This window comes from Hyla sarda, chromosome 7, assembly GCF_029499605.1.
Source record: "Hyla sarda isolate aHylSar1 chromosome 7, aHylSar1.hap1, whole genome shotgun sequence".
Taxonomy (NCBI): domain Eukaryota; kingdom Metazoa; phylum Chordata; class Amphibia; order Anura; family Hylidae; genus Hyla; species Hyla sarda.
The window spans coordinates 227509997-227532928 of NC_079195.1; the positions used below are offsets into that span (position 1 = coordinate 227509997).

Here is a 22932-nt window from a genome sequence, read left to right on the forward strand (position 1 = left end):
CTATGTATGGGCTGTGCTGTATTATAATTATGTCTGCACACCCCCCCAATACGAGCGTGCATACAATAAAACATACCTCTCCCCCACCTTTCGCTATATATAACGCTTTTTGTCATTGTTTATCTATAGGTGGTATATAGGGGAATTACTAGTCCAATAGCAGCTTACACAGGCGGTCTTTTCCACCTCTTTAGGGGTTCACAAGTAACCTAGCGCCAGTGTATTCTACCCCCAAATATCTGAATATACCCTCAGATACATTTGTCAGTGAAATGTGCGTCACCTGATACTTGGCCTGCGTATCGATATCTCTGATTGAAGGGTTGGGGTCGAAGGCCGGGTGGGAGTGGTACCATCCGATGACGCTGTAGCCGCGCAGGTGCAGGGCCTCCGAGGCCTGGGTCTGAGAGACCGGATCCATCTCGCACTGGAGGCCGGTGCTGAGGCTGTTACACGGCTCCGCTGCACAGATCTGAGGACATAAGAAGCTGCTGTAGGGATGCATTGTATATAGATTTTTTCACACACGCACTTATATATATATATATATATATGTATGTATGTATGTGTGTGTGTGTGTGTGTGTGTGTGTGTGTGTGTGTAAAAATATTTATACAGTGACCCCCCCGACCTACGATGGCCCCGACATGCGATCATTTCAGCATACGATCACTCTCAGAGGCCATCACATGGTGAAGGCAGCATCAACATACGATGCTTTTCTATGTCGGGTCCATCGCATAAACGGCTATCCTGCAGCGCAGACTGCTTCAGCTGCCCCCGGATAGCCGTTTACGGTGCCCCGTGTGGTCCGCTGACGATCACTTACCTTTCCTCGGGGCTCCGGCGCGTCCTCGGGATCCCCTGCATCGTCGGCGCTCTCCATCGTCGTCATCACGTCGCTGCGCACGCCGTCCCATCATCCAATAGGAGCGGCGTGCGTAACAACCTGATGGCGGCGACGGAGAGCAAGGATGCCGGGGAAGCAGAGGCCTTGCCGGAGCGTCGGGGACACCCCGCGGACGCGGCGACAGCGATGGAGGGCGACATCCAGAGCAGCGGTGAAGGTCCGGAGCGGTGTGGACACGTGAGTATAACCTCCAATATCAGTGGTCTTCAACCTGCGGACCTCCAGATGTTGCAAAACTACAACTCCCAGCATGCCCGGACAGCCGTTGGCTGTCCGGGCACGCTGGGTGTTGTAGTTTTGCAACATCTGGAGGTCCGCAGGTTGTAGACCACTGTCCTATACTTTACATTGCACGGATCCCTCAACATACGATGGTTTCAACAAACGATGGTCCATTTGGAACGGATTACCATCGTATGTCGAGGGACCACTGTATGTATATATATATATATATATATATATATATATATATATATATATATATACACACACCCCCCAATATATTTATTTATAATATGTCGGGGCAGATAACACGAGGTTCTTACTTCTACGACACCTTCAGCTTCTGAATATCTTCCGCCCAATAAGCCAATAACTTCCGCCATGGACACGTGCGCGTGCTGCAAGACACATAACGTCCATATCTATTGGTCGTTCAGCCCCATATGACTCCAGCACCGTCACCGCAGGCTTTACCGATCACTTACCAAATCTAATATCAACATGGCTTCCGCTGAAACGTTAACGTGAAACGGCGCCTGCAAAACAAATGGGTAAAATAAATAAATAAAATGAAATCCCCCCCCCCCCAGTAATTCCAGCTAAAATCTGAATGACAACTCTGCTGCAAACTCCAGGATATGGATTCGCCTCACCAAATGCTGCAAAAAAAATGTTAGTAAATTTTCAGCCCCTGTAGTATAGGCAAATAAAAATATTCCTGGAATACCCCTTTGAGGCTGGGTTCACATCCCGTTTTCAGCCATACGGGACCGCATACGGCTGGGGAGAGCTACAACCTGGCGCTCCCGTATCCCTGCCGTATGCCGCCCGTATGTAATTAATTTCAATGAGCCGACCGGTGTGAAACGCTGGCTCCAGTCGGCTCATTTTTGCCCCGTATGCAGTTTTCCCACCGGACCTAAAACAGTGGACAATCACGGTTTTAGGTCCGGTGGAAAACCGCATACGAGGCAAAAATTCACTCCGGTCGGCCCATTGAAATGAATGGCATACGGGCGGCATACGGCAGGGATACGGGAGAGCCAGGTTTTAGCTCCCCCCAGCCGTATGCGGTCCCGTATGGCTGAAAACGGGATGTGAACCCAGCTTAACTCTTAAGTGCTTGAGCTTCATTTTTCTCATCCATTTCTCTTGCACAACCATAAAGCAAGATTACAAAATTACATAACCTGCAGACACCACTAGGTGGAGCTCTTGGCACACAGTGATATAGGTTCTATAGAACTCAGTAATAAATCCATCTAGTGGAGACCGCAGGCAGATTGTTCTCACATTACTCAGCTGCTGAGATAGATACGAGAGAGATAGATAGATACGAGATAGATAGATAGATACGAGATAGATAGATAGATACGAGATAGATAGATAGATACGAGATAGATAGATAGATACGAGATAGATAGATAGATAGATACGAGATAGATAGATAGATAGATACGAGATAGATAGATAGATAGATACGAGATAGATAGATAGATACGAGATAGATAGATACGAGATAGATAGATACGAGATAGATAGATACGAGATAGATAGATACGAGATAGATAGATACGAGATAGATAGATACGAGATAGATAGATACGAGATAGATAGATACGAGATAGATAGATACGAGATAGATAGATACGAGATAGATAGATACGAGATAGATAGATACGAGATAGATAGATACGAGATAGATAGATACGAGATAGATAGATACGAGATAGATAGATACGAGATAGATAGATACGAGATAGATAGATACGAGATAGATAGATACGAGATAGATACGAGATAGATACGAGATAGATACGAGATAGCTGGAGCTTGAGAACGGCGACGAGAGGTCGCTGAAACGTCGCTTCTTTTGTACACTGGGATAATGCAATAAACCTCCACCTTTTTTGCACCAATTTTTCTGTGTGCTGCTGGTCTTTTGTTTTCTCTACTATTACAAGTGAACCTCTCACCAAGGTCCACATCCAGCGTGCACCACTGCATTTGTTTTCAAAATTTTGTTGTGCTGCTCTCCTGGAGTTTTTTTTTAGATAGATAGATAGATAGATATGAGATAGATAGATAGATAGATATGAGATAGACATGAGATAGATAGATATGAGATAGATATGAGATAGATATAACATAGATAGATATGAGATAGATAGATAGATATGAGATAGATAGATATTCCCTTCAAGAGGAGGACAACAACTACTACCCATATACAAGGTGTTCTTACCGGTTTCTCTTCAGTAAAATCAGAGCAGGGAATCAGCTGGAAGGGGTCGAAAGAGCTGTTGGAAAAGACCGCGGTGTTACAGGAATGATAACTAAAGCAGTGACATCGACCCCATCAAATGACGCCTTTAAGTCAGTGTTCTCCAACCTGTGTCTCTCCAGTTGACAAAACTACAACTCCCCGCATCCCCCGACAACCACAGTCTGCAAGAATATTACGCTAAAGTTACGTTCACACTGCAGAATTCCGCGAGTAGAATTCCGCACATAGAAAGAGCATGTTCATTCTCCGCGAGTACTGCGCAGCCATCAATGGTGACGGCGCAGTGCCCTGCGGTCCTACCGCCAAAATATTTTCCGCGAATGGAAATTCCACAGTGTGAACATACCCTTAGTCAGTGTATCCCACCCTGGGAGCTGGAAGTTGTAATTTTGCAACAGCTGGAGGCACATTGGTTGGGAAACACTGACGTAAAGCAATAAAGACCTATATTTTGTTTTTCTCTTCTTTTCCAAGATCTCGGCCATTATTAAACAGAAACATACAGCGGCCGCACAATTCTGGTCACGCGCAGCTGATACATTGTAACGAGCCGAGCAGCTGTGTGGTGATCAGGAGCGGCTGCCTATGTATAAGTGTAGTAAATATACTTTCCGGTTCCCGTACCTCTTAGATGGTCTTGATCCTTTAGGGCACTTGGACTGTTTCATCTTCTCACGTCTGATTGCTAGCTCTTCTGCCGAGAGATGCTGACAAACAGAAACTTGGTATGTTACAGTGTTCAGCTATGCCAGTGGTCTCCAACCTGCAGACCTCCAGATGTTGCAAAACTACAATTCCCAGCATGCCCGGACAGCCAACGGCTGTCCGGGCATGCTGGGAGTTGTAGTTTTTCAAAATCTGGAGGTCTGCTGCGGGTTGAAGACCACTGATCTATGCCATGATAAAGGGGTACTCCGCTGGAAAAAATGTTTTCAAATCAATTGGAAAGTTATACAGATTTGTAAATTACTTCTATAAAAAAAAAAAAATCTTAATCCTTCCAGTACTTATCAGCTGCTGTATGCTCCACAGGAAGTTGTGTAGTTCTTTCCAGTATGACCACAGTGATCTCTGCTGCCACCTCTGTCAGTGTCAGGAACTGTCCAGAGCAGGAGAGGTTTTCTATGGGGATTTTCTTCTACTCTGGACACTTCCTGACATGGACAGAGGTGTCAGCAGAGAGCACTGTGCTCAGACAGAAGCGACTATACAACTTCTCGTGGAGCATACAGCAGCTGATAAGTACTGGAAGGATTAAGATTTTTAAATAGAAGTCATTTACAAATCTGTTTAACTTTCTGGCACCAGGTGATTTGAAAACATTTGTTAAACAGATCTGTAAATTACTTCTATTAAAAAAATCTTAATCCTTCCAGTACTTATCAGCTGCTGTTATGATCCACAGGAAGTTCTTTTATTTTTAAAATTTCCTTTCTGCCTGACCACAGTGCTCTCTGCTGACACCTCTGTCCATTTTAGGAACTGTCTGGAGCAGGAGAGGATTGCTATGGGGATTTGCTCCTACTCCCGACAGTTCCTAAAATAGACAGAGGCGGCAGCAGAGAGCACTGTGGTCAGACAAAAAGGAAATTCAAAAACAAAAGAACTTCCTGTGGATCATAAAAGCAGCTGATAAGTACTGGAAGGATTAAGATTTTTTTAATAAAAGTAATTTACAAGTCTGCTTAACTTTCTGGCCCCAGTTGATTTAAAAAAAATGTTTTCCAGTGGAGTACTGCTTTAAAAAGTGCGCCAAATTATAAGATTCTGGCACAAAAGCTCACTGCATACTAATTTAACATTGAACTCTATGTAGAACCGGTATACAGTGAGCTTCCCCTAGTGGTAGCTGGAGGAAGCCAGAATTCTATCGAGTTTATCAAGAATTTTATCAAGCTGGGTATCCCAGCTCTGACCACTTTATAAATTATAAATTACTCAGAACTAAATGTTTAAAGGGGTTATCCAAGAAAAAATTATTTTTATATATATTTATCAACTGGCTCCAGAAAGTTAAACAGATTTGTAAATTACTTCTATTAAAAAATCTTAATCCTTTCAGTGCTTATGAGCTGCTGAAGTTGAGTTGTTCTTTTCTGTCTAAGTGCTCTCTGATGACACCTGTCTCGGGAACTGTCCAGAGTAGAAACAAATCCCCATAGAAAACCTCTTCTACTCTGTGCATTTCCCCAGACAAGCAGAGATGTCAGCAGAGAGCACTGTTGCCAGACAGAAAACAACAACTCAACTTCAGCAGCTGATAATTATTGGAAGGATAAAGATTTTTTTTAATAGAAGTAATTTACAAATCTGTTCAACTTTCTGGCACCAGTTGATTTAAATTTAAGTTGTTTTTTTTCTTTTTTTCCCCCAGTGGAGTACCCCTTTAGGAGCCTATAATTATAAGATTGTCTCTCATATAAATCAAGCATCTGGCCCTAAAGCGCACTGCATACTGATTTACCATTGAACTCTATGTAGATCCAGTATACAGTGAGCTTCCCCTAGTGGTAGCTGGAGGAAGCCAGAATTTTATCAAGTAATTTTATTTTTATGCAGGTGATTTGGAGTTGTGTATCCCAGCTCTGACCGCTATATAAATTATAAATTACTCAGAATTAGAATGCTTAATACTTCCTCATAAAGTCATTTACCTACCTCAAAGGTCTGTCCCTCAAGATCTCTGGCGTCACACCAGTTTCCCCAGGGGTCTCGGACTCGTCTTCTTCTGGTGCGCTATTACAAAATGAAGCAAGATGGTTATTGGTGCATAAAAAGCCTTGATGCTGATGGTTTGGGGGGGGGGGGGGACACAAAAGGGAACCCTAACTCCATGCTGGTGTTGTCCTTTGTCCAATATGAACCTAGAGCCTAAGTCCTGTAGGCAACAATGGTAATACAAATCCCTAGACCAGTGTTTCCCAATCAGCGGGCCTCCAGCTGTTGTAAAACTACAACTCCCAGCATGCCCGGACAGCCTTCGGCTGTCCGGGCATGCTGGGAGTTGTAGTTTTGCAACAGCTGGAGGCACCCTGGTTGGGAAACACTAAAATAAGGCTGTCCTGGCATGCTGGGAGTTGTAGTTTTGCAACAGCTGGAGGCACCCTGGTTGGGAAACACTAAAATAAGGCTGTCCGGGCATGGTGGGAGTTGTAGTTTTGCAACAGCTGGAGGCACCCTGGTTGGGAAACACTAAAATAAGGCTGTCCGGGCATGCTGGGAGTTGTAGTTTTGCAACAGCTGGAGGCACCCTGGTTGGGAAACACTAAAATAAGGCTGTCCTGGCATGCTGGGAGTTGTAGTTTTGCAACAGCTGGAGGCACCCTGGTTGGGAAACACTAAAATAGGGCTGTCCGGGCATGCTGGGGGTTGTAGTTTTGCAACAGCTGGAGGCACCCTGGTTGGGAAACACTAAAATAAGGCTGTCCGGGCATGCTGGGAGTTGTAGTTTTGCAACAGCTGGAGGCACCCTGGTTGGGAAACACTAAAATAAGGCTGTCCGGGCATGGTGGGGGTTGTCGTTTTGCAACAGCAGGAGGCACCCTGGTTGGGAAACACTAAAATAAGGCTGTCCGGGCATGCTGGGAGTTGTAGTTTTGCAACAGCTGGAGGCACCCTGGGGAAACACTAAAATAAGGCTGTCCGGGCATGCTGGGGGTTGTAGTTTTGCAACAGCTGGAGGCACCCTGGTTGGGAAACACTAAAATAAGGCTGTCCGGGCATGCTGGGGGTTGTAGTTTTGCAACAGCTGGACGCACCCTGGTTGGGAATCATTAAAATAAGGCTGTCCGGGCATGGTGGGAGTTGTAGTTTTGCAACAGCTGGAGGCATTGTGGTTGGGAATCATTAAAATAAGGCTGTCCGGCATGCTGGGAGTTGTAGTTTTGCATCAGCTGGAGGCACTGTGGTTGGGAAACATTGAAATAAAGGGGGGAATGTAGAGGGGTTGACTAATAGGAGGTCACCTGTGAGGGTCTCCGCCTCAGATTGGGCACCCCATACCAAGCACAAATTTTACTACAGATAAATACATTCTAAGTAAACTTCATGATTCTGAGATGTAGTCTTGCAGCTGAGGGTTTGTCACAATCTGTTATATATCAGGACATATACACAGTTTTCCCAACACTATCCGGACATGCCAGAAGTTGTAGTTTCACAACAGCTGGAGAGCCACAGGTTGGAGACCACTGCTCTAAAAGTGCTGGATTATGGGATTTTCCAAACCATCAGTAAGAATAGTGCTGCATGCTGCGCTATTCTCGCCATAAGAAGGGATGTGGAGGTTGGTGTTCGGTCCGACTCTGCCTGCCCTAGGTGTGGGGAGCTGAAGGCTCACTTGCTTCACATGAGGTGGGAGTGCCCCGTTTTAGATGCTTATTGGGCTGATGTGTTACGCCTTGTCGGGGATGTTTATGGGGTTACTCTGCTTAGAGAACCTAAGGTATGCTTGCTTGGTCTTATTGGATGTGATAGGGAACCTTCCATGAGAGAGGTGGGGATCTTACGTGTGCTGTACCAAGCCAGGAAACTCATTGCGCAGTATTGGATTAGACCGGCTCCTCCGGGTGTAGCTGATCTTATTAACAGAATATGGCAGATAGTACGCTTGGAGAAAGGGATATATATTAAACGTAACGTTGAACGGAAATTTACTAATATTTGGGGACCCTGGGTACACCATTTTGACCCCCTGAGGACTGGTTCGTAATTGCTTGTGACCTCTCGGCCTGTGTTTATTTTGGGATTGGCTTATGGTCTGGGGACTCTCTGTATGTGACTTTACTCTCTTCCTTGTCTGCCCTTTTCTTTCTCTCCACTTCTGGTGGCTTTGTTGGATTGCCTGGGGGTGCTGCCTGCTGGAGTCGTGTGCGCTGGGATTGGGGGAGTCTCCCTATTGGAATAGGAGTATATTGAAACCTATAGTTTACTGCTTGTGTATATTCCTGCTCCTGCAGAGGGAAGTGACGGATTGTTTGTATGTACGGGGGGTGGGGGGTTTATTGTTGGGGAAATGTTGTTGTATGTTTAAAAGTGGTTAAACTATTAATAAAAAATATCTGATTTTAAAAAAAAGAAGGGATGTGAACACAACGCAAACATGGTAAAGGTTATACTCCGGTCACAGCCAGAGCTGCAGTCACAATTCTGACTCGCACTGACTGACCAGATGAAGTGGATGGACATATCGTACCATAGACTGCAGGCGATGAGCCAACTCATAGGCTTCCAAGGTGTCCTTCCCCATTTTACACTTGGTTTTGTCCACTGGTCGGGGTCGGTTGTAGACGGCTTGCTCTGAAAATTTACAGAAAGTACAAGTTAGAGTGCCTGTCACCAAACAAAATGTTTAATATATCGTTCCTTATGTTATTATAAGACACTTTGCTATTTACTTGCTGTTAAAATTCTCAACCCTTATATGTGTTTAATGTGATTAAAAAAACGGCCACTAGGTGGCTCTGTTCTGTTTCCTGCCGCAGGTCAAACAGTTAGTTTGGTCTCCTCCTGGCCTGGCAGGAGACCAAACTCAGGAAGTGCGTTCGGGGCATGGCGAAGAACAGCTCTCGCGGGCTTCAGTGACTCCTGCTGGGGAACGCCCACTTTCTCCTGCCGGGAGCTCACACAATGTGAGCAGGGGGAAAGGCAAGATACACAGCTTTTTAAAGCTCGGAAATTTTTTTTAAGGGCAGGAGCGGTGTTAGGAGTGGTTAGGGAATATAATCGGAGTTGATGTCTCCAAATGGATCAGTGGATACAAAGTAACATCTGGCGAGCGTTTGGTGACGTCTAGGGATCGACCGATTATTGGTATGGCCGATATTATCGGCCGATAATGACGATTTTGGGCATTATCGGTATCGGCAATTACCTTGCCGATAAGCCGATAATGCCCCGCCCCCCGCACCGCCCCGCGAACGCGCCCCCCCCCCGACCCGCCGCACCGCGTCGCACCCCGGGGGGAAGCAGAACAGTGCTCGCGGGTCACATGATTTAAAGGGGGGGGGGGGGGGGTGGAGAAATACCGTTATATACCGTGGAACTGCCATAAGTTGCAAAAATACCATGATACACATATTTGGTCCTAACTATACTGTGGGTTATGGGGTTATGATAGATGCAGCACAGTCTGCTGCTCGACAACCCTTTCTTTCTGCGGCCCAAAGGTTGCGGAATACGGAATACTAGTCAGAGATTTGACAAAAAACGAAGGGTCTATTTCTTTGAGCGCTACTGTACTGTGATTCCACAAAGACTTTGATACGCCAGCATGTGCACAGGACTTTCTTTATTCAGATAAATCTGCAAAAAGACAACACGTTTCGGTGCAAACTCGCGCCTTTCTCGGGTCCAAAAAAACATGAAGTTATGATGTCCTGGAGAAGCTCCCTGTGCTGCGTCTGTACCCCCTAATCTCTGCCTAATATAACATCTAGTGAGCATTAGGTGATGTTACTATGTATCCAGTGATTTATCAACATCTGATGACGTCTGCTCAAGAATTGCTGGATACAATGATGTCTGCTGATGGATACAATGTAACGTATGGTGAGCATTAGGTGATATCTGCTGATGGATACAATGTAACGTATGGTGAGCATTAGGTGATATCTGCTGATGGATACAATGTAACGTTTGGTGAGCATTAGGTGATATCTGCTGATGGATACAATGTAACGTCAGGTGAGCATTAGGTGATATCTGCTGATGGATACAATGTAACGTTTGGTGAGCATTAGGTGATATCTGCTGATGGATACAATGTAACGTTTGGTGAGCATTAGGTGATATCTGCTGATGGATACAATGTAACGTATGGTGAGCATTAGGCGATATCTGCTGATGGATACAATGTAACGTATGGTGAGCATTAGGTGATATCTGCTGATGGATACAATGTAACGTTTGGTGAGTATTAGGTGATATCTGCTGATGGATATAATGTAACGTTTGGTGAGCATTAGGTGATATCTGCTGATGGATACAATGTAACGTTTGGTGAGCATTAGGCGATATCTGCTGATGGATACAATGTAACGTTTGGTGAGCATTAGGTGATATCTGCTGATGGATATAATGTAACGTTTGGTGAGCATTAGGTGATTTCTGCTGATGGATACAATGTAATGTTTGGTGAGCATTAGGCGATATCTGCTGATGGATACAATGTAATGTTTGGTGAGCATTAGGTGATATCTGCTGATGGATACAATGTAACGTTTGGTGAGCATTAGGTGATATCTGCTGATGGATACAATGTAACGTTTGGTGAGCATTAGGTGATATCTGCTGATGGATACAATGTAACGTCAGGTGAGCATTAGGTGATATCTGCTGATGGATACAATGTAACATTTGGTGAGCATTAGGTGATGTCTGCTGATGGATACAATGTAACGTTTGGTGAGCATTAGGTGATATCTGCTGATGGATACAATGTAACGTTTGGTGAGCATTAGGTGATGTCTGCTGATGGATACAATGTAACGTTTGGTGAGCATTAGGCGATATCTGCTGATGGATACAATGTAACGTTTGGTGAGCATTAGGTGATATCTGCTGATGGATATAATGTAACGTTTGGTGAGCATTAGGTGATTTCTGCTGATGGATACAATGTAATGTTTGGTGAGCATTAGGCGATATCTGCTGATGGATACAATGTAATGTTTGGTGAGCATTAGGTGATATCTGCTGATGGATACAATGTAACGTTTGGTGAGCATTAGGTGATATCTGCTGATGGATACAATGTAACGTTTGGTGAGCATTAGGTGATATCTGCTGATGGATACAATGTAACGTCAGGTGAGCATTAGGTGATATCTGCTGATGGATACAATGTAACATTTGGTGAGCATTAGGTGATGTCTGCTGATGGATACAATGTAACGTTTGGTGAGCATTAGGTGATATCTGCTGATGGATACAATGTAACGTTTGGTGAGCATTAGGTGATGTCTGCTGATGGATACAATGTAACGTTTGGTGAGCATTAGGTGATTTCTGCTGATGGATACAATGTAACGTATGGTGAGCATTAGGTGATATCTGCTGATGGATACAATGTAACGTTTGGTGAGTATTAGGTGATATCTGCTGATGGATATAATGTAACGTTTGGTGAGCATTAGGTGATATCTGCTGATGGATACAATGTAACGTTTGGTGAGCATTAGGCGATATCTGCTGATGGATACAATGTAACGTTTGGTGAGCATTAGGTGATATCTGCTGATGGATATAATGTAACGTTTGGTGAGCATTAGGCGATATCTGCTGATGGATACAATGTAACGTTTGGTGAGCATTAGGTGATTTCTGCTGATGGATACAATGTAACGTTTGGTGAGCATTAGGTGATATCTGCTGATGGATATAATGTAACGTTTGGTGAGCATTAGGTGATGTCTGCTGATGGATACAATGTAACGTTTGGTGAGCATTAGGTGATATCTGCTGATGGATACAATGTAACGTTTGGTGAGCATTAGGTGATGTCTGCTGATGGATACAATGTAACGTATGGTGAGCATTAGGTGATATCTGCTGATGGATACAATGTAATGTTTGGTGAGCATTAGGCGATATCTGCTGATGGATACAATGTAATGTTTGGTGAGCATTAAGCGATATCTGCTGATGAATACAATGTAACGTTTGGTGAGCATTAGGTGATGTCTGCTGATGGATACAATGTAACGTTTGGTGAGCATTAGGTGATATCTGCTGATGGATACAATGTAATGTTTGGTGAGCATTAGGTGATATCTGCTGATGGATACAATGTAACGTTTGGTGAGCATTAGGTGATGTCTGCTGATGGATACAATGTAACGTTTGGTGAGCATTAGGTGATATCTGCTGATGGATACAATGTAACGTTTGGTCAGCATTAGGTGATATCTGCTGATGGATACAATGTAACGTTTGGTGTGCATTAGGTGATATCTGCTGATGGATACAATGTAACGTTTGGTGTGCATTAGGTGATATCTGCTGATGGATACAATGTAACGTTTGGTGAACATTAGGCGATATCTGCTGATTGATACAATGTAACATTTGGTGAGCATTAGGCGATATCTGCTGATGGATACAATGTAACGTTTGGTGAGCATTAGGTGATATCTGCTGATGGATACAATGTAACGTTTGGTGAACATTAGGCGATATCTGCTGATGGATACAATGTAACGTTTGGTGAGTATTAGGTGATGTCTGCTGATGGATACAATGTAACGTTTGGTGAGCATTAGGTGATATCTGCTGATGGATACAATGTAACGTTTGGTGAGCATTAGGTGATATCTGCTGATGGATACAATGTAACGTTTGGTGAACATTAGGCGATATCTGCTGATGGATACAATGTAACATTTGGTGAGTATTAGGTGATGTCTGCTGATGGATACAATGTAACGTTTGGTGAGCATTAGGTGATATCTGCTGATGGATACAATGTAACGTTTGGTGAGCATTAGGTGATATCTGCAGATGAAACAACAGAAACCACATGACTTGTGATGACTTACCGCAACCAAAGTTAATGGCGCCAATTAATTCCAGGTAGGTGTGGATGCGGCCAATGCAGTTCACATCACCGCAGTTCTTCAGTCCCGGACGCACAGATGTTTTGTTCAAATAATTTGGCTTACAATTTTTCCTGAAAAAAAAAAAAATCACATAAATTCTTAGATATGACCATCTGTATCAATATCTACATCCTGCTCAGATGCTTGTGCAGTAAACGTGGAAATATTAGATCTATACAAGGTCTCAACCACAACAATGCACCAAAAAAAACCATCAGAATCTTTTTACTGTAAACATTAGAGGCCGAGAACCTGCCCTGACCCGATATTTCTCATAGCTGAGAATTCGCCTCAATTGTATTCACTCCAAACAATACAGTGGTCTCCAAACTGTGGACCTGCAGCTGTTGCAAAACTACAACTCCCGGCATGCTGGGAGTTGTAACTTGGCAATGGCTAGAGGTACCCTGGTTGGAAAACACTGGTCTATGAGGAGAGGGCATGCTGGGAGTTGTAGTTTTGCTACAGCTTGAGGTCCTTAGTTTGGGGCACAGAGCGATACTCAGTGTGATCGTCAATCTACTGATTGAGTCTGCCAAAACGGCAGATCAGCCCGGGACCCACATGGAGATGGTTAGGAGACCTCCCACAGGCATAGAAACCAATCGGACCCCCACCAATATGTTGCAGGGTGCTGATCAGGCAGAGGAATTAACGGTCAGGCTTTTAAGTGCCGCAACGCTATTGATCACGGCACTTAAGGGGTGTATCCAGCAGAAAATGGTCATTGACTGAAAGTACACAGTCTGAAGTGAGCGCACTCTCCTCACAGACCAGTGTTTCCAAACCAAGGTGCCTCCAGCTGTAGCAAAACTACAACTCCCAGCATGCCCGGACAGCCGAAGGCTGTCCAGGCATGCTGGGAGTTGTAGTTTTGCAACAGCTGAAGGCACCCTAGTAGGAAAACACTGGTCTATGGCTGTCTGGGCATGCTGGGAGTTGTAGTTTTGCAACAGCTGGAGGCACCTTGGTTAGGAAACACTGGTCTATGGCTGTCTGGGCATGCTGGGAGTTGTAGTTTTGCAACAGCTGGAGGCACCCTGGTTGGGAAACACTATAGTCTGTAAACTCTGCAGGAGGTATATGTATGTCCCGTTATGTTAAGTACCAGGACGTACATTTACAAGGCGTAGCTTGTAGCTTCTGGGCCCCGATGCAAAACCTACAACAGGGCCCTATATGAAATAAAATACAATCAAAATACTGGTCTCTTATCGGGCAGATGTGCTTTGGGGCCCCCTTATACACCAGAGCCCCGGTGCGGCTGCTACCTCTGCAGCTACGCCTCTGCCATTAAAGGGGTACTCCGGCCCTAAGACATCTTATCCCATATCCAAAGGAAAGGGAACAAGATGCCTGATAGCGGGAGTCCCACTGCTGGGGACCCCCACAATCTTTCATGCAGCACCCCGCTATCATCAGCCTCCGAAGCGGACATCGCTCAATGCAAGCCTATGGGAGGGGGCGTGACAGCCGCCATGCCCCCTCCCATAGGCTTGCATTGAGGGGGCGGAGCCGTGACATCACGAAACTCCGGCCCCGTTATCGTGATTCATCAGACCTGGAGCGATGTTCGCTTCGGAGGCTGATGATAGTGGGGTGCTGCATGAAAGATTGCGGGGGTCCCCAGCAGTGGGACCCCCGCGATCAGACATCTTATCCCCTATCCACTGGATAGGGGATAAGACGTCTTAGGGCCGGAGTACCTCTTTAAGGGGTTAAGCAGTTATTTAGTTCGTTACCATTGATCCAAGATGTAATTGCGGATGCGAAGATAGCGCTCTGGCGTTTTCGCTTGCCGGCCTTCGAAGAACTCAGAGATGGCCTGCTTTTCTTCCTCGGAGATAACCTCTCGCTCTATCTCCGCTTCCTGCTCCGGAGGTTTCAGCTCGTCCACCTCGTCCAGCTCACAGGGCGGAGGGGAAGGTAAGGAAGAAGCCGAATAGTTCTCCTTGTCAGGACTGACCGCCTCCTCCTCGGGGGCTGGAGCATCGCTGGGGGTCACAGACACTGAGGCGGGGGAAGGAGAGCGGCTGCTATCTTGGTCTGTCAGACAAAGGAGGTCAGTCCATGGTTCCTCCCCATGTTCCCGCTGACGCTGCTCAGGCTCCACCTCCTCTTCTCTAGTCATTAGTGGGTGGTCTCCATTACCGCCAGGCTCCTCCTCCGCCACCTCGTCGGTTATGTCGATCTCTTCATCATCTGATAACTTCTCGATCTTTACAGCGTTGAGGTTGGGGTCGGCTCGGCCTCGGAGAGCGGACAGTTCGTCTCCTCCGGGGGGCTCGTTGTCGGGACCCTCTAGGCGGAGCAGATGAAGGACTGTGGAGCCCACCTTGGAATCTTGCTCCCCATCTTCCACCTTACACTGCACACAGATCAATGATATACGCAACAACCAACATGAAAGACAAGATGGAGACATGGAGGTAGACGTCACAAAACTTTATCGCAAATACAAAGCAGACAAATACGTGTCACAAACCTCCGCCGGGCAGGGGCAGATGTCTGTATAAAGGATCTACATTAAAGGGGTTATACAGTATTAGAAAAACAGATATCTTCAAAAAACAGCACCACTCCTGTCCTCAGGTTATGTGTGGTATTGTAGCTCAGTTCTTTAATGTGAAGAGCCAAGTTGTAATTCTACACACAACCTTAGGACAGGTGTGGTGCTGTTTCTGGAAGAAATTAGCTCTGTTTTTCTATCTCTAGGGTACTATGGTGAGAGAAAAAATAAATGTTTTTTTTAATTAACTGGTGTTACTTCTAAATTACTTACTATATAAAAATCTTAATCCTTCCAGTATTTATCAGCTGCTGTATGCTCCATAGCAAGTTGTGTAGTTCTTTCCAGTCTGACCACAATGCTCTCTGCCGTCACCTCTGTCCACGTCAGGAACTGTCCAGAGCAGGAGATTATGGGAATTTTCTTCTACTCTGGACACTTCCTGACATGGACAGAGGTGTCACCAGGGAGCACTGTGGTCAGACTGGAAAGAAGTACACAACTTCCTCTGTAGTATACAGCAGCTGAAAAGTACTGGAAGGATTAAGATTCTTATAGCACTGACCTTATTCCTATAGTACCGACCTTATTCCTATAGCACCGACCTTATTCCTACAGCACCGACCCTATTCCTACAGCACCGACCCTATTCCTACAGCACTGACCCTATTCCTACAGCACTGACCCTATTCCTATAGTACTGACCTTATTCCTATAGTACTGACCTTATTCCTACAGCACTGACCTTATTCCTACAGCACTGACCTTATTCCTACAGCACTGACCTTATTCCTACAGCACTGACCTTATTCCTATAGCACTGACCTTATTCCTATAGCACCGACCTTATTCCTACAGCACCGACCTTATTCCTACAGCACCGACCCTATTCCTACAGCACCGACCCTATTCCTACAGCACCGACCCTATTCCTACAGCACTGACCTTATTCCTACAGCCATGACCTTATTCCTATAGTACTGACCTTATTCCTATAGTACTGACCTTATTCCTATAGTACTGACCTTATTCCTATAGTACTGACCTTATTCCTATAGTACTGACCTTATTCTTATAGTACTGACCCTATTCCTATAGTACTGACCTTATTCCTATAGTACTGACCTTATTCCTATAGTACTGACCTTATTCCTAAAGCACTGACCTTATTCTTATAGTACTGACCTTATTCCTATAGCACTGACCTTATTCCTACAGCACTGACCTTATTCCTATAGCACTGACCTTATTCCTACAGCACTGACCTTATTCCTATAGCACTGACCTTATCCTTATATTACTGACCTTATTCTTATAGTACTGCCTGGCGTAGCTCTTGACCTGCAGCACTGTGCGACTCCCGATCAGTCTTGCGATACTCGTCCAGCGTCTCCCGAACTTGGCCTTAGGGGAAAAAAGATACAGAAACAACTGAAGAAAGAGATGGCATGAGGGGGGACGCTGTGTTCCCCACTGTGTGGACCCCCCATGTATTAGCTGGTGAAGAGAATAGGGCAGAGAGGGGGCCAGATGGGCAATGAACCAATACAATATATGTAATAGTGTCAGGTATGATGGGAGTTGTAGTATTTGCACCAGTCGAAGAGCCACATGTGTGGATACAACCCCACAGATCGGAGAGGGACCCCCAAAACAACTACTAGGAATAAGGTCAGCAGAACTCTCACCAGTCCCTGCTCAAACATGGCCTTCTCCTCCGGGGTCCACTTCACCGAGCCGCTGCCGGGCTTAGCCGGGGATCTGACCCTGGAAGTAACCGCCAAATGTTATTAAAGGGCAAAGAAATCCTTATTACTATCGACCCTCCCACCAAACTGTTCTAAAATTTTATCATATACTCTGTGTCTTTATTCTTCACCATTTTCTGGATCCGTGTTTGCTGTCACTGAATGGAAATATTCAGGAACTAAAAAAGCATACTAGAAAGTAGCTGAATATTGTACACAATGATTAAAGGGGTACTCTGATGTCAGGTTAAAAAAAATAAAAAAATTAAAAGCAGCAGGAGCGTTTAGCATTGCTTTCCTGTCTGCCTTAGTTCTGAAATCACCAAAAGCTTACTTGTTGTGTGTGTCTGTGCTCAGTATTACAATTCCCAGAATGCATTGCTTTCCTTAAGCTCTTCATCACAGTTCTCCCACCCTGCCTCCTCCCCACAGCACTCTTGCCAGTTTACCACCTATTTCAGTAAGATTGCAGCACCTGCTGTATTCATTCTATGGCTGCTCCTCTGTATTTAGCATTGTTCAGAACAATGCAGCATCCTGTAACCACACCTTATTCCAATATAAAGTGCCCTGGAACCAAGGGTGATATGTAACTAAATATAATGATTATTATTTCCTTACATATGTATATGACAGGGGGATGGTGATGTAGCTGTAGGGGCTGGTCAGAGGTGATGACATCACTCAGGGGGCAGGGCTAGAGCTCAGAGACAAGATCCTGCCACGTCTCCTCAGAGCAGAGAATGATGTGTCATCTTAGGGGAGAGGGAGGGGCTGGGAAGCTGCTGAGACAACACCACACTGACAATAAGACTACATAACTTCCTGTAAGGAGAGAGGGAGGATGCAGGGAACTGCTGAGACAACACCACACTGACAATGAGAGGACAACACAACTTCCTGTCAGGGGTGAATCACACAAAAACATGCTAAAGCCAGTACAACGTGTGATAACACTATATTAGTAAATTATATATCTTGGGATGATAGTCTTATTTAACTACAATTTTCTTACACCAGAATACCCCTTTAAGCTTTATTTATAGATGAACGCCTTAACTTATAACTTCTACATATCAGCAGTTTTAAAACATTATATACCATGTCGCTACTTACGGAACTCGCTGCGCTTTCTTCTGCGGACTCCTGTGGGAGAGAAGAGATTGTAGGTTATACATGTAGTACTGTAGCTACTGCAATCTACTGGTGAGGAATAAAACTAGACTTAAAGGGGTACTCTGTTGCTAGACATCTTATCCCCTATCCATAGGATAGGATATAAGATGTTTGATTACGGGGGTACCGCCGCCGGGATCCCCCCGCGATCTCAGTGCAGCACCCGGCATTCTGAAAATTACCCCCACGATCAGACATCTGTGAATAGGGGATAAGATGTCTAGCAACAGAGTACCCCTTTAAGTGTGAGCTGTGTAGAAATAACATGGCGACACCACTACACATTGATTGGAGCCAACTGCTTCCGACCCCGTTCACTTTGTAGTGCTGGAGCCGAACAGACTATTGGTAGGGGTGCCCGGTGTCAGCACCCCACCATCAGCAATTAATGGCTCATCCTGAGGAGAGGCCCTAAATCATATTAGCCCAGAAACCCCTTTTAACGTTTTATTGTGTCCCCTACAACATGACAACATAGCCCTTACACCAAAAAAAGGTGCCCCCTCCTTAAGTTGTTGCGTCTTTAAAAGGGGTACTCCCCTGGAAATCATTTTCTTTTAAATCGACTGGTGCCAGAAAGTAAAACAGATTTGTAAATCACTTCTATTAAAAAATCTTAATCCTTCCAGTACTTATTAGCTGCTGAATACTACAGAGGAAATTCATTTCTTTTTGGAACACAGTGCTCTCTGCTGACATCTCTGTCCATTTTAGGAACTGTCCAGAGCAGCATATGTTTGCTATGGGGATTTTCTCCTCCTTTGGACAGTTCTTAAAATGGACAGAGATGTCAGCAGAGAGCACTGTGCTCGTGATGTCAGCAGAGAGCTCTGTGTTCCAAAAAGAAAATAATTTCCTAATAAGTACTGAAAGGATTAAGAATTTTAAATAGAAGAAATTTACAAATTTGTTTAACTATCTGGAACCAGTTGATTAAAAAAAAAAAGTTTTCCATCGGAGTACCCCTTTAAGGTAGGAAAAACAGGGAAAATAAAGAAGATGATCGCTCATACTGGACCTTCTGATGCCGGATTTGTCTTCATCTTTAGCTTCAGACCAGAACTTGGCTGCGGGCGGCTTGTTAGAAAAATAGTATCTGGAAGAGGCTCAGGAAGAACTGGAAAACAATCTGAATAGGCAAAAATCTATTAAAGGGGTACTCTGGGGGGAACTGAACTTATCCCCCTATACACAGGATAGGGAATATATGTCTGATCACAGGGACGTCAGACCACTGGGGGACTCCCTGCGATCTTCTGTACGGGGCCCGTCCTACTTACCCGTCCTCGGCGTGCTTCTCGGCCCCCACCTCCCTGGATAGGGGCAAATGACGGCCCGCTCAGCCGATCCCCGGCTGAGGTGGGACATCGCTGTGGTCAGTGATTGGCTGTGCACGTGAGGATGGGTAAGTAGGACGGGACCTGTACAACAGATCGCAGGGGGCACCAGCAGTCGGACCCCCCCTGCGATCAGACACTTATCCCCTATCCTGTGAATAGGGGATAAGTTTAGTTCCCCCAAGGTCCCCCTTTAACACAGAATCTGACAGAGGAAAAAAAGAAGAGAGGATCAGAGTAGCCAATAGCTGCAGAGTCTGTTTGAACCTTTTTGGGCTCCAAGTAGGGATGTCCTGATACCGATACTGGTATCGATACTGTGCATTTGCATGAGTACTTGTACTCATGAAATTGTCCCCGATACCTGCCGACGGGAGTCATGGAGGTGCGGTAAGCCGCCTGCACTCTCTGCTCCAGAGCTATACTCAGCAGCTGAGTGCACATCATAGCTGGGACCTAAATTAACCCTTTAGACAACGCAATCAAAGTTGATTGCGGCATCTAAAAGTCCTGAAGTTAACTGCCGGTTAGCTCAGGGATGCTGATCGGGATCACCACGGTGTCCCGATCAGCTGTGAGGACGGACGGAGGTCCCTTACTGTGCTCTGTGCCATGCAATCGTCGCTCCTTTACTGTTGCTAGCCATGGCAGGCATTGGTAAAGCAGCGCCGATAACACTGATCACTGCTATGCTATGGCATAGCGTTGATCAGTGTGGGCAATCTACAGATTGCATGTAATAGTCCCCTATGAGTGAAAAAAATTTGTCAAAATAATAAATGTGAATTAACCTTTTCCCAATAAAAATTTGAATCACCCCCCTTTTCAAAAAAGTTTAAATAAAAAAAATATATATATTTTTTAAATATAAAAAAGCCCTCTCTTTCATAAAAACAAAAAAATAAAAACACCCCTTTTTTCCATTAAGGATACGTTCACACGGACGGATCCACAGTGTATTTTACGCTGTGGATCCGCAGCTGAAGGACCGCTACATGCTGCCTTTAGATGTGCCGCTAAGAGCAGATACACTGAAGCGAAGCATGGGTGGTGTACTTTCACACATCGCGGCCGCTACCCCTGCTCCATGAGCTAGGCAGAGAGCGGCCGCGATGCGAGAGTACACTGCGGATGCGCGCTGCGACTCACACATTGCAGTGTGTCTGCTCGTAGCGGCGCATTGCCACTCCGAGCAGGCACATCTAAAGGCACCACGTAGCGGCCCTTCAGCAGCGGATCCGCAGCGTAAAATACGCTGTGGATCCGCCCATGTGAACGTACCCTTAAGGAAAAAAAAAAACCTGGTCACATGACATTGAGAAAAGTATCGGTAATTGCTATCAGCGAGTAATTAAAGGGGTACTCCGCTGCTCAGCGTTTGGAACAAACTGTTCCGAACGCTGGAGCCGGGAGTTTGTGACATCATAGCCACGCCCCCTCATGACGTCACACCCCGCTCCCTCAATACAAGTCTATGGGAGGGGGCGTGACGGCTCTCACGCCCCCTCCTATAGACTTGCATGGAGGGGGCGGGACGTGACATCATGAGGGGGGCGGGGCTATGACGTCATGAGCTCCCGGCGCCAGCGTTCGGAACAGTTCTTTCCAAACGCTGAGCAGCGGAGTACCCTTTTAAGAAAAAGTATCAGTACTTGTACTCTGTCTTAAAAAAATGCTATCGGGACATCCCTAGCTCCAGGTATTACTGACGCTTTTGCCTTCATTGAACTTTTGGTGGAGGTTTCAGCACCCGGACCCAAGTGATCAACGTGACGTCACTATGATAGATCAGAAGTATTTTGGATGCACAGTTACACTATAAGAAGAGGGCGGAGCAGGGGTCAAGTCCTGGGACAAAGAACTGTGGGAAGTCACCCAAGATTTCCACTCAAAGGTTGGCCCCGCAGGACTCCTGCTAATGGGAAAGGTGTTCCTGCTATGGAAAAAGTGCAGGAACTCCGTTCCCACGCGTTCCTGCAGGACTTGAGCCCTGGGGCAGTGGATTTCTGGATGTAAGAAGCTTCCGCCTCGCTCAGGAGCAATGACCTGGATAAAGGATACTCTTCTTCTAGCAACATTTTCTCTATGGCGGCGCGGTTCTCATCGCTGATTGAGCTGTCCAGGGTCCACGGCTGGAAGACGAAACAGATCAGGAAAGAGTTAAACGATAAATATATTAAAACAAATCACAACTCTACAAAGTATCTGAACTATCACAATGCCCCATCACAGCATAAACTGCTCTCAGCAGTGATGTTCAATCGATCACCCACCACAGCGATGTCGCGGCTCAGTCGGTGATTGGCGGAGTCGGCCATCACTGCCAAGACCAGTCTGCCTTGGAAGGTGGGGGCCGGAGCACTCAGCGGGGACAGTCAGGGATCCGTTCTGGAGATGGTGGGGGCCCGAGTGGTCATCCCAACGTGATGAAACACTATTCCACAAACTAGGGGATACGTTTTTCCTAACTAGAGTGCCCCTTTATAGCAAAGAGAGGATGTGAGGATGTGTCATTAAAAGGGTCTGTGTCAATTTTGTGGTTCATTTTTTGAGTGGACCAAAAAAATAAAAATATAATAAAAAAAAACCTTGCACGCACTATTTTTTTTGTTCCGTCTTAAAAAAATAAAAAAAAAGAACAGCAACAAATTGTGTCCCTTTAAAAAGTGTCCCTTTAAAATTTTTTATATTTTACATTGAAGTCTATGGTGACAGATGTAAATAGAAAAGTCTTCCCTTCGTGTCCATTATTTTGTCCGTCTGTTTGTTAAATTGAGTGCGCTTAGAGCAGTGGTCTTAAACCTGCGGACCTCCAGATGTTGCAAAACTACAACTCCCAGCATGCCCGGACAGCCAACGGCTGTCCGGGCATGCTGGGAGTTGTAGTTTTGCAACATCTGGAGGTCCGCAGGTTGGAGACCACTGTTATATAGGATAGGCCACAACCCACAAGAACTTCTCCTTAAAAGGGGTACTCCGGTGGAAAAAGGAGATTTTTTTTAACACTTACCGTAAAATCTCTTTCTCGAAGGATCCATTGGGGGGACACAGACCGTGGGTGTATGCTGCTGTCTCTAGGAGGTGTGACACTATAGTAATAAAAAAAAATCGGCTCCTCCCAGCAGGATATACCCGCCTTCAGGCTCT

The 22932-nt window shown here is 45.4% G+C and overlaps 1 protein-coding gene across 1 annotated transcript in view; it reads right to left on the bottom strand.

The window, feature by feature from the left end:
- MYSM1 (Myb like, SWIRM and MPN domains 1) overlaps positions 1-22932 on the bottom strand; it is a 39577-nt gene that overhangs the window by 8776 nt on the left and 7869 nt on the right. Inside the window, 14 exon segments of the mRNA XM_056532949.1 lie at positions 284-472; positions 1456-1530; positions 1618-1668; positions 3378-3432; positions 4044-4126; positions 6078-6155; positions 8614-8717; positions 12956-13086; positions 14758-15383; positions 16830-16928; positions 17213-17291; positions 18389-18418; positions 19467-19544; positions 21847-21917. Of these exon segments, the coding sequence (XP_056388924.1) occupies positions 284-472; positions 1456-1530; positions 1618-1668; positions 3378-3432; positions 4044-4126; positions 6078-6155; positions 8614-8717; positions 12956-13086; positions 14758-15383; positions 16830-16928; positions 17213-17291; positions 18389-18418; positions 19467-19544; positions 21847-21917 (1749 nt within the window).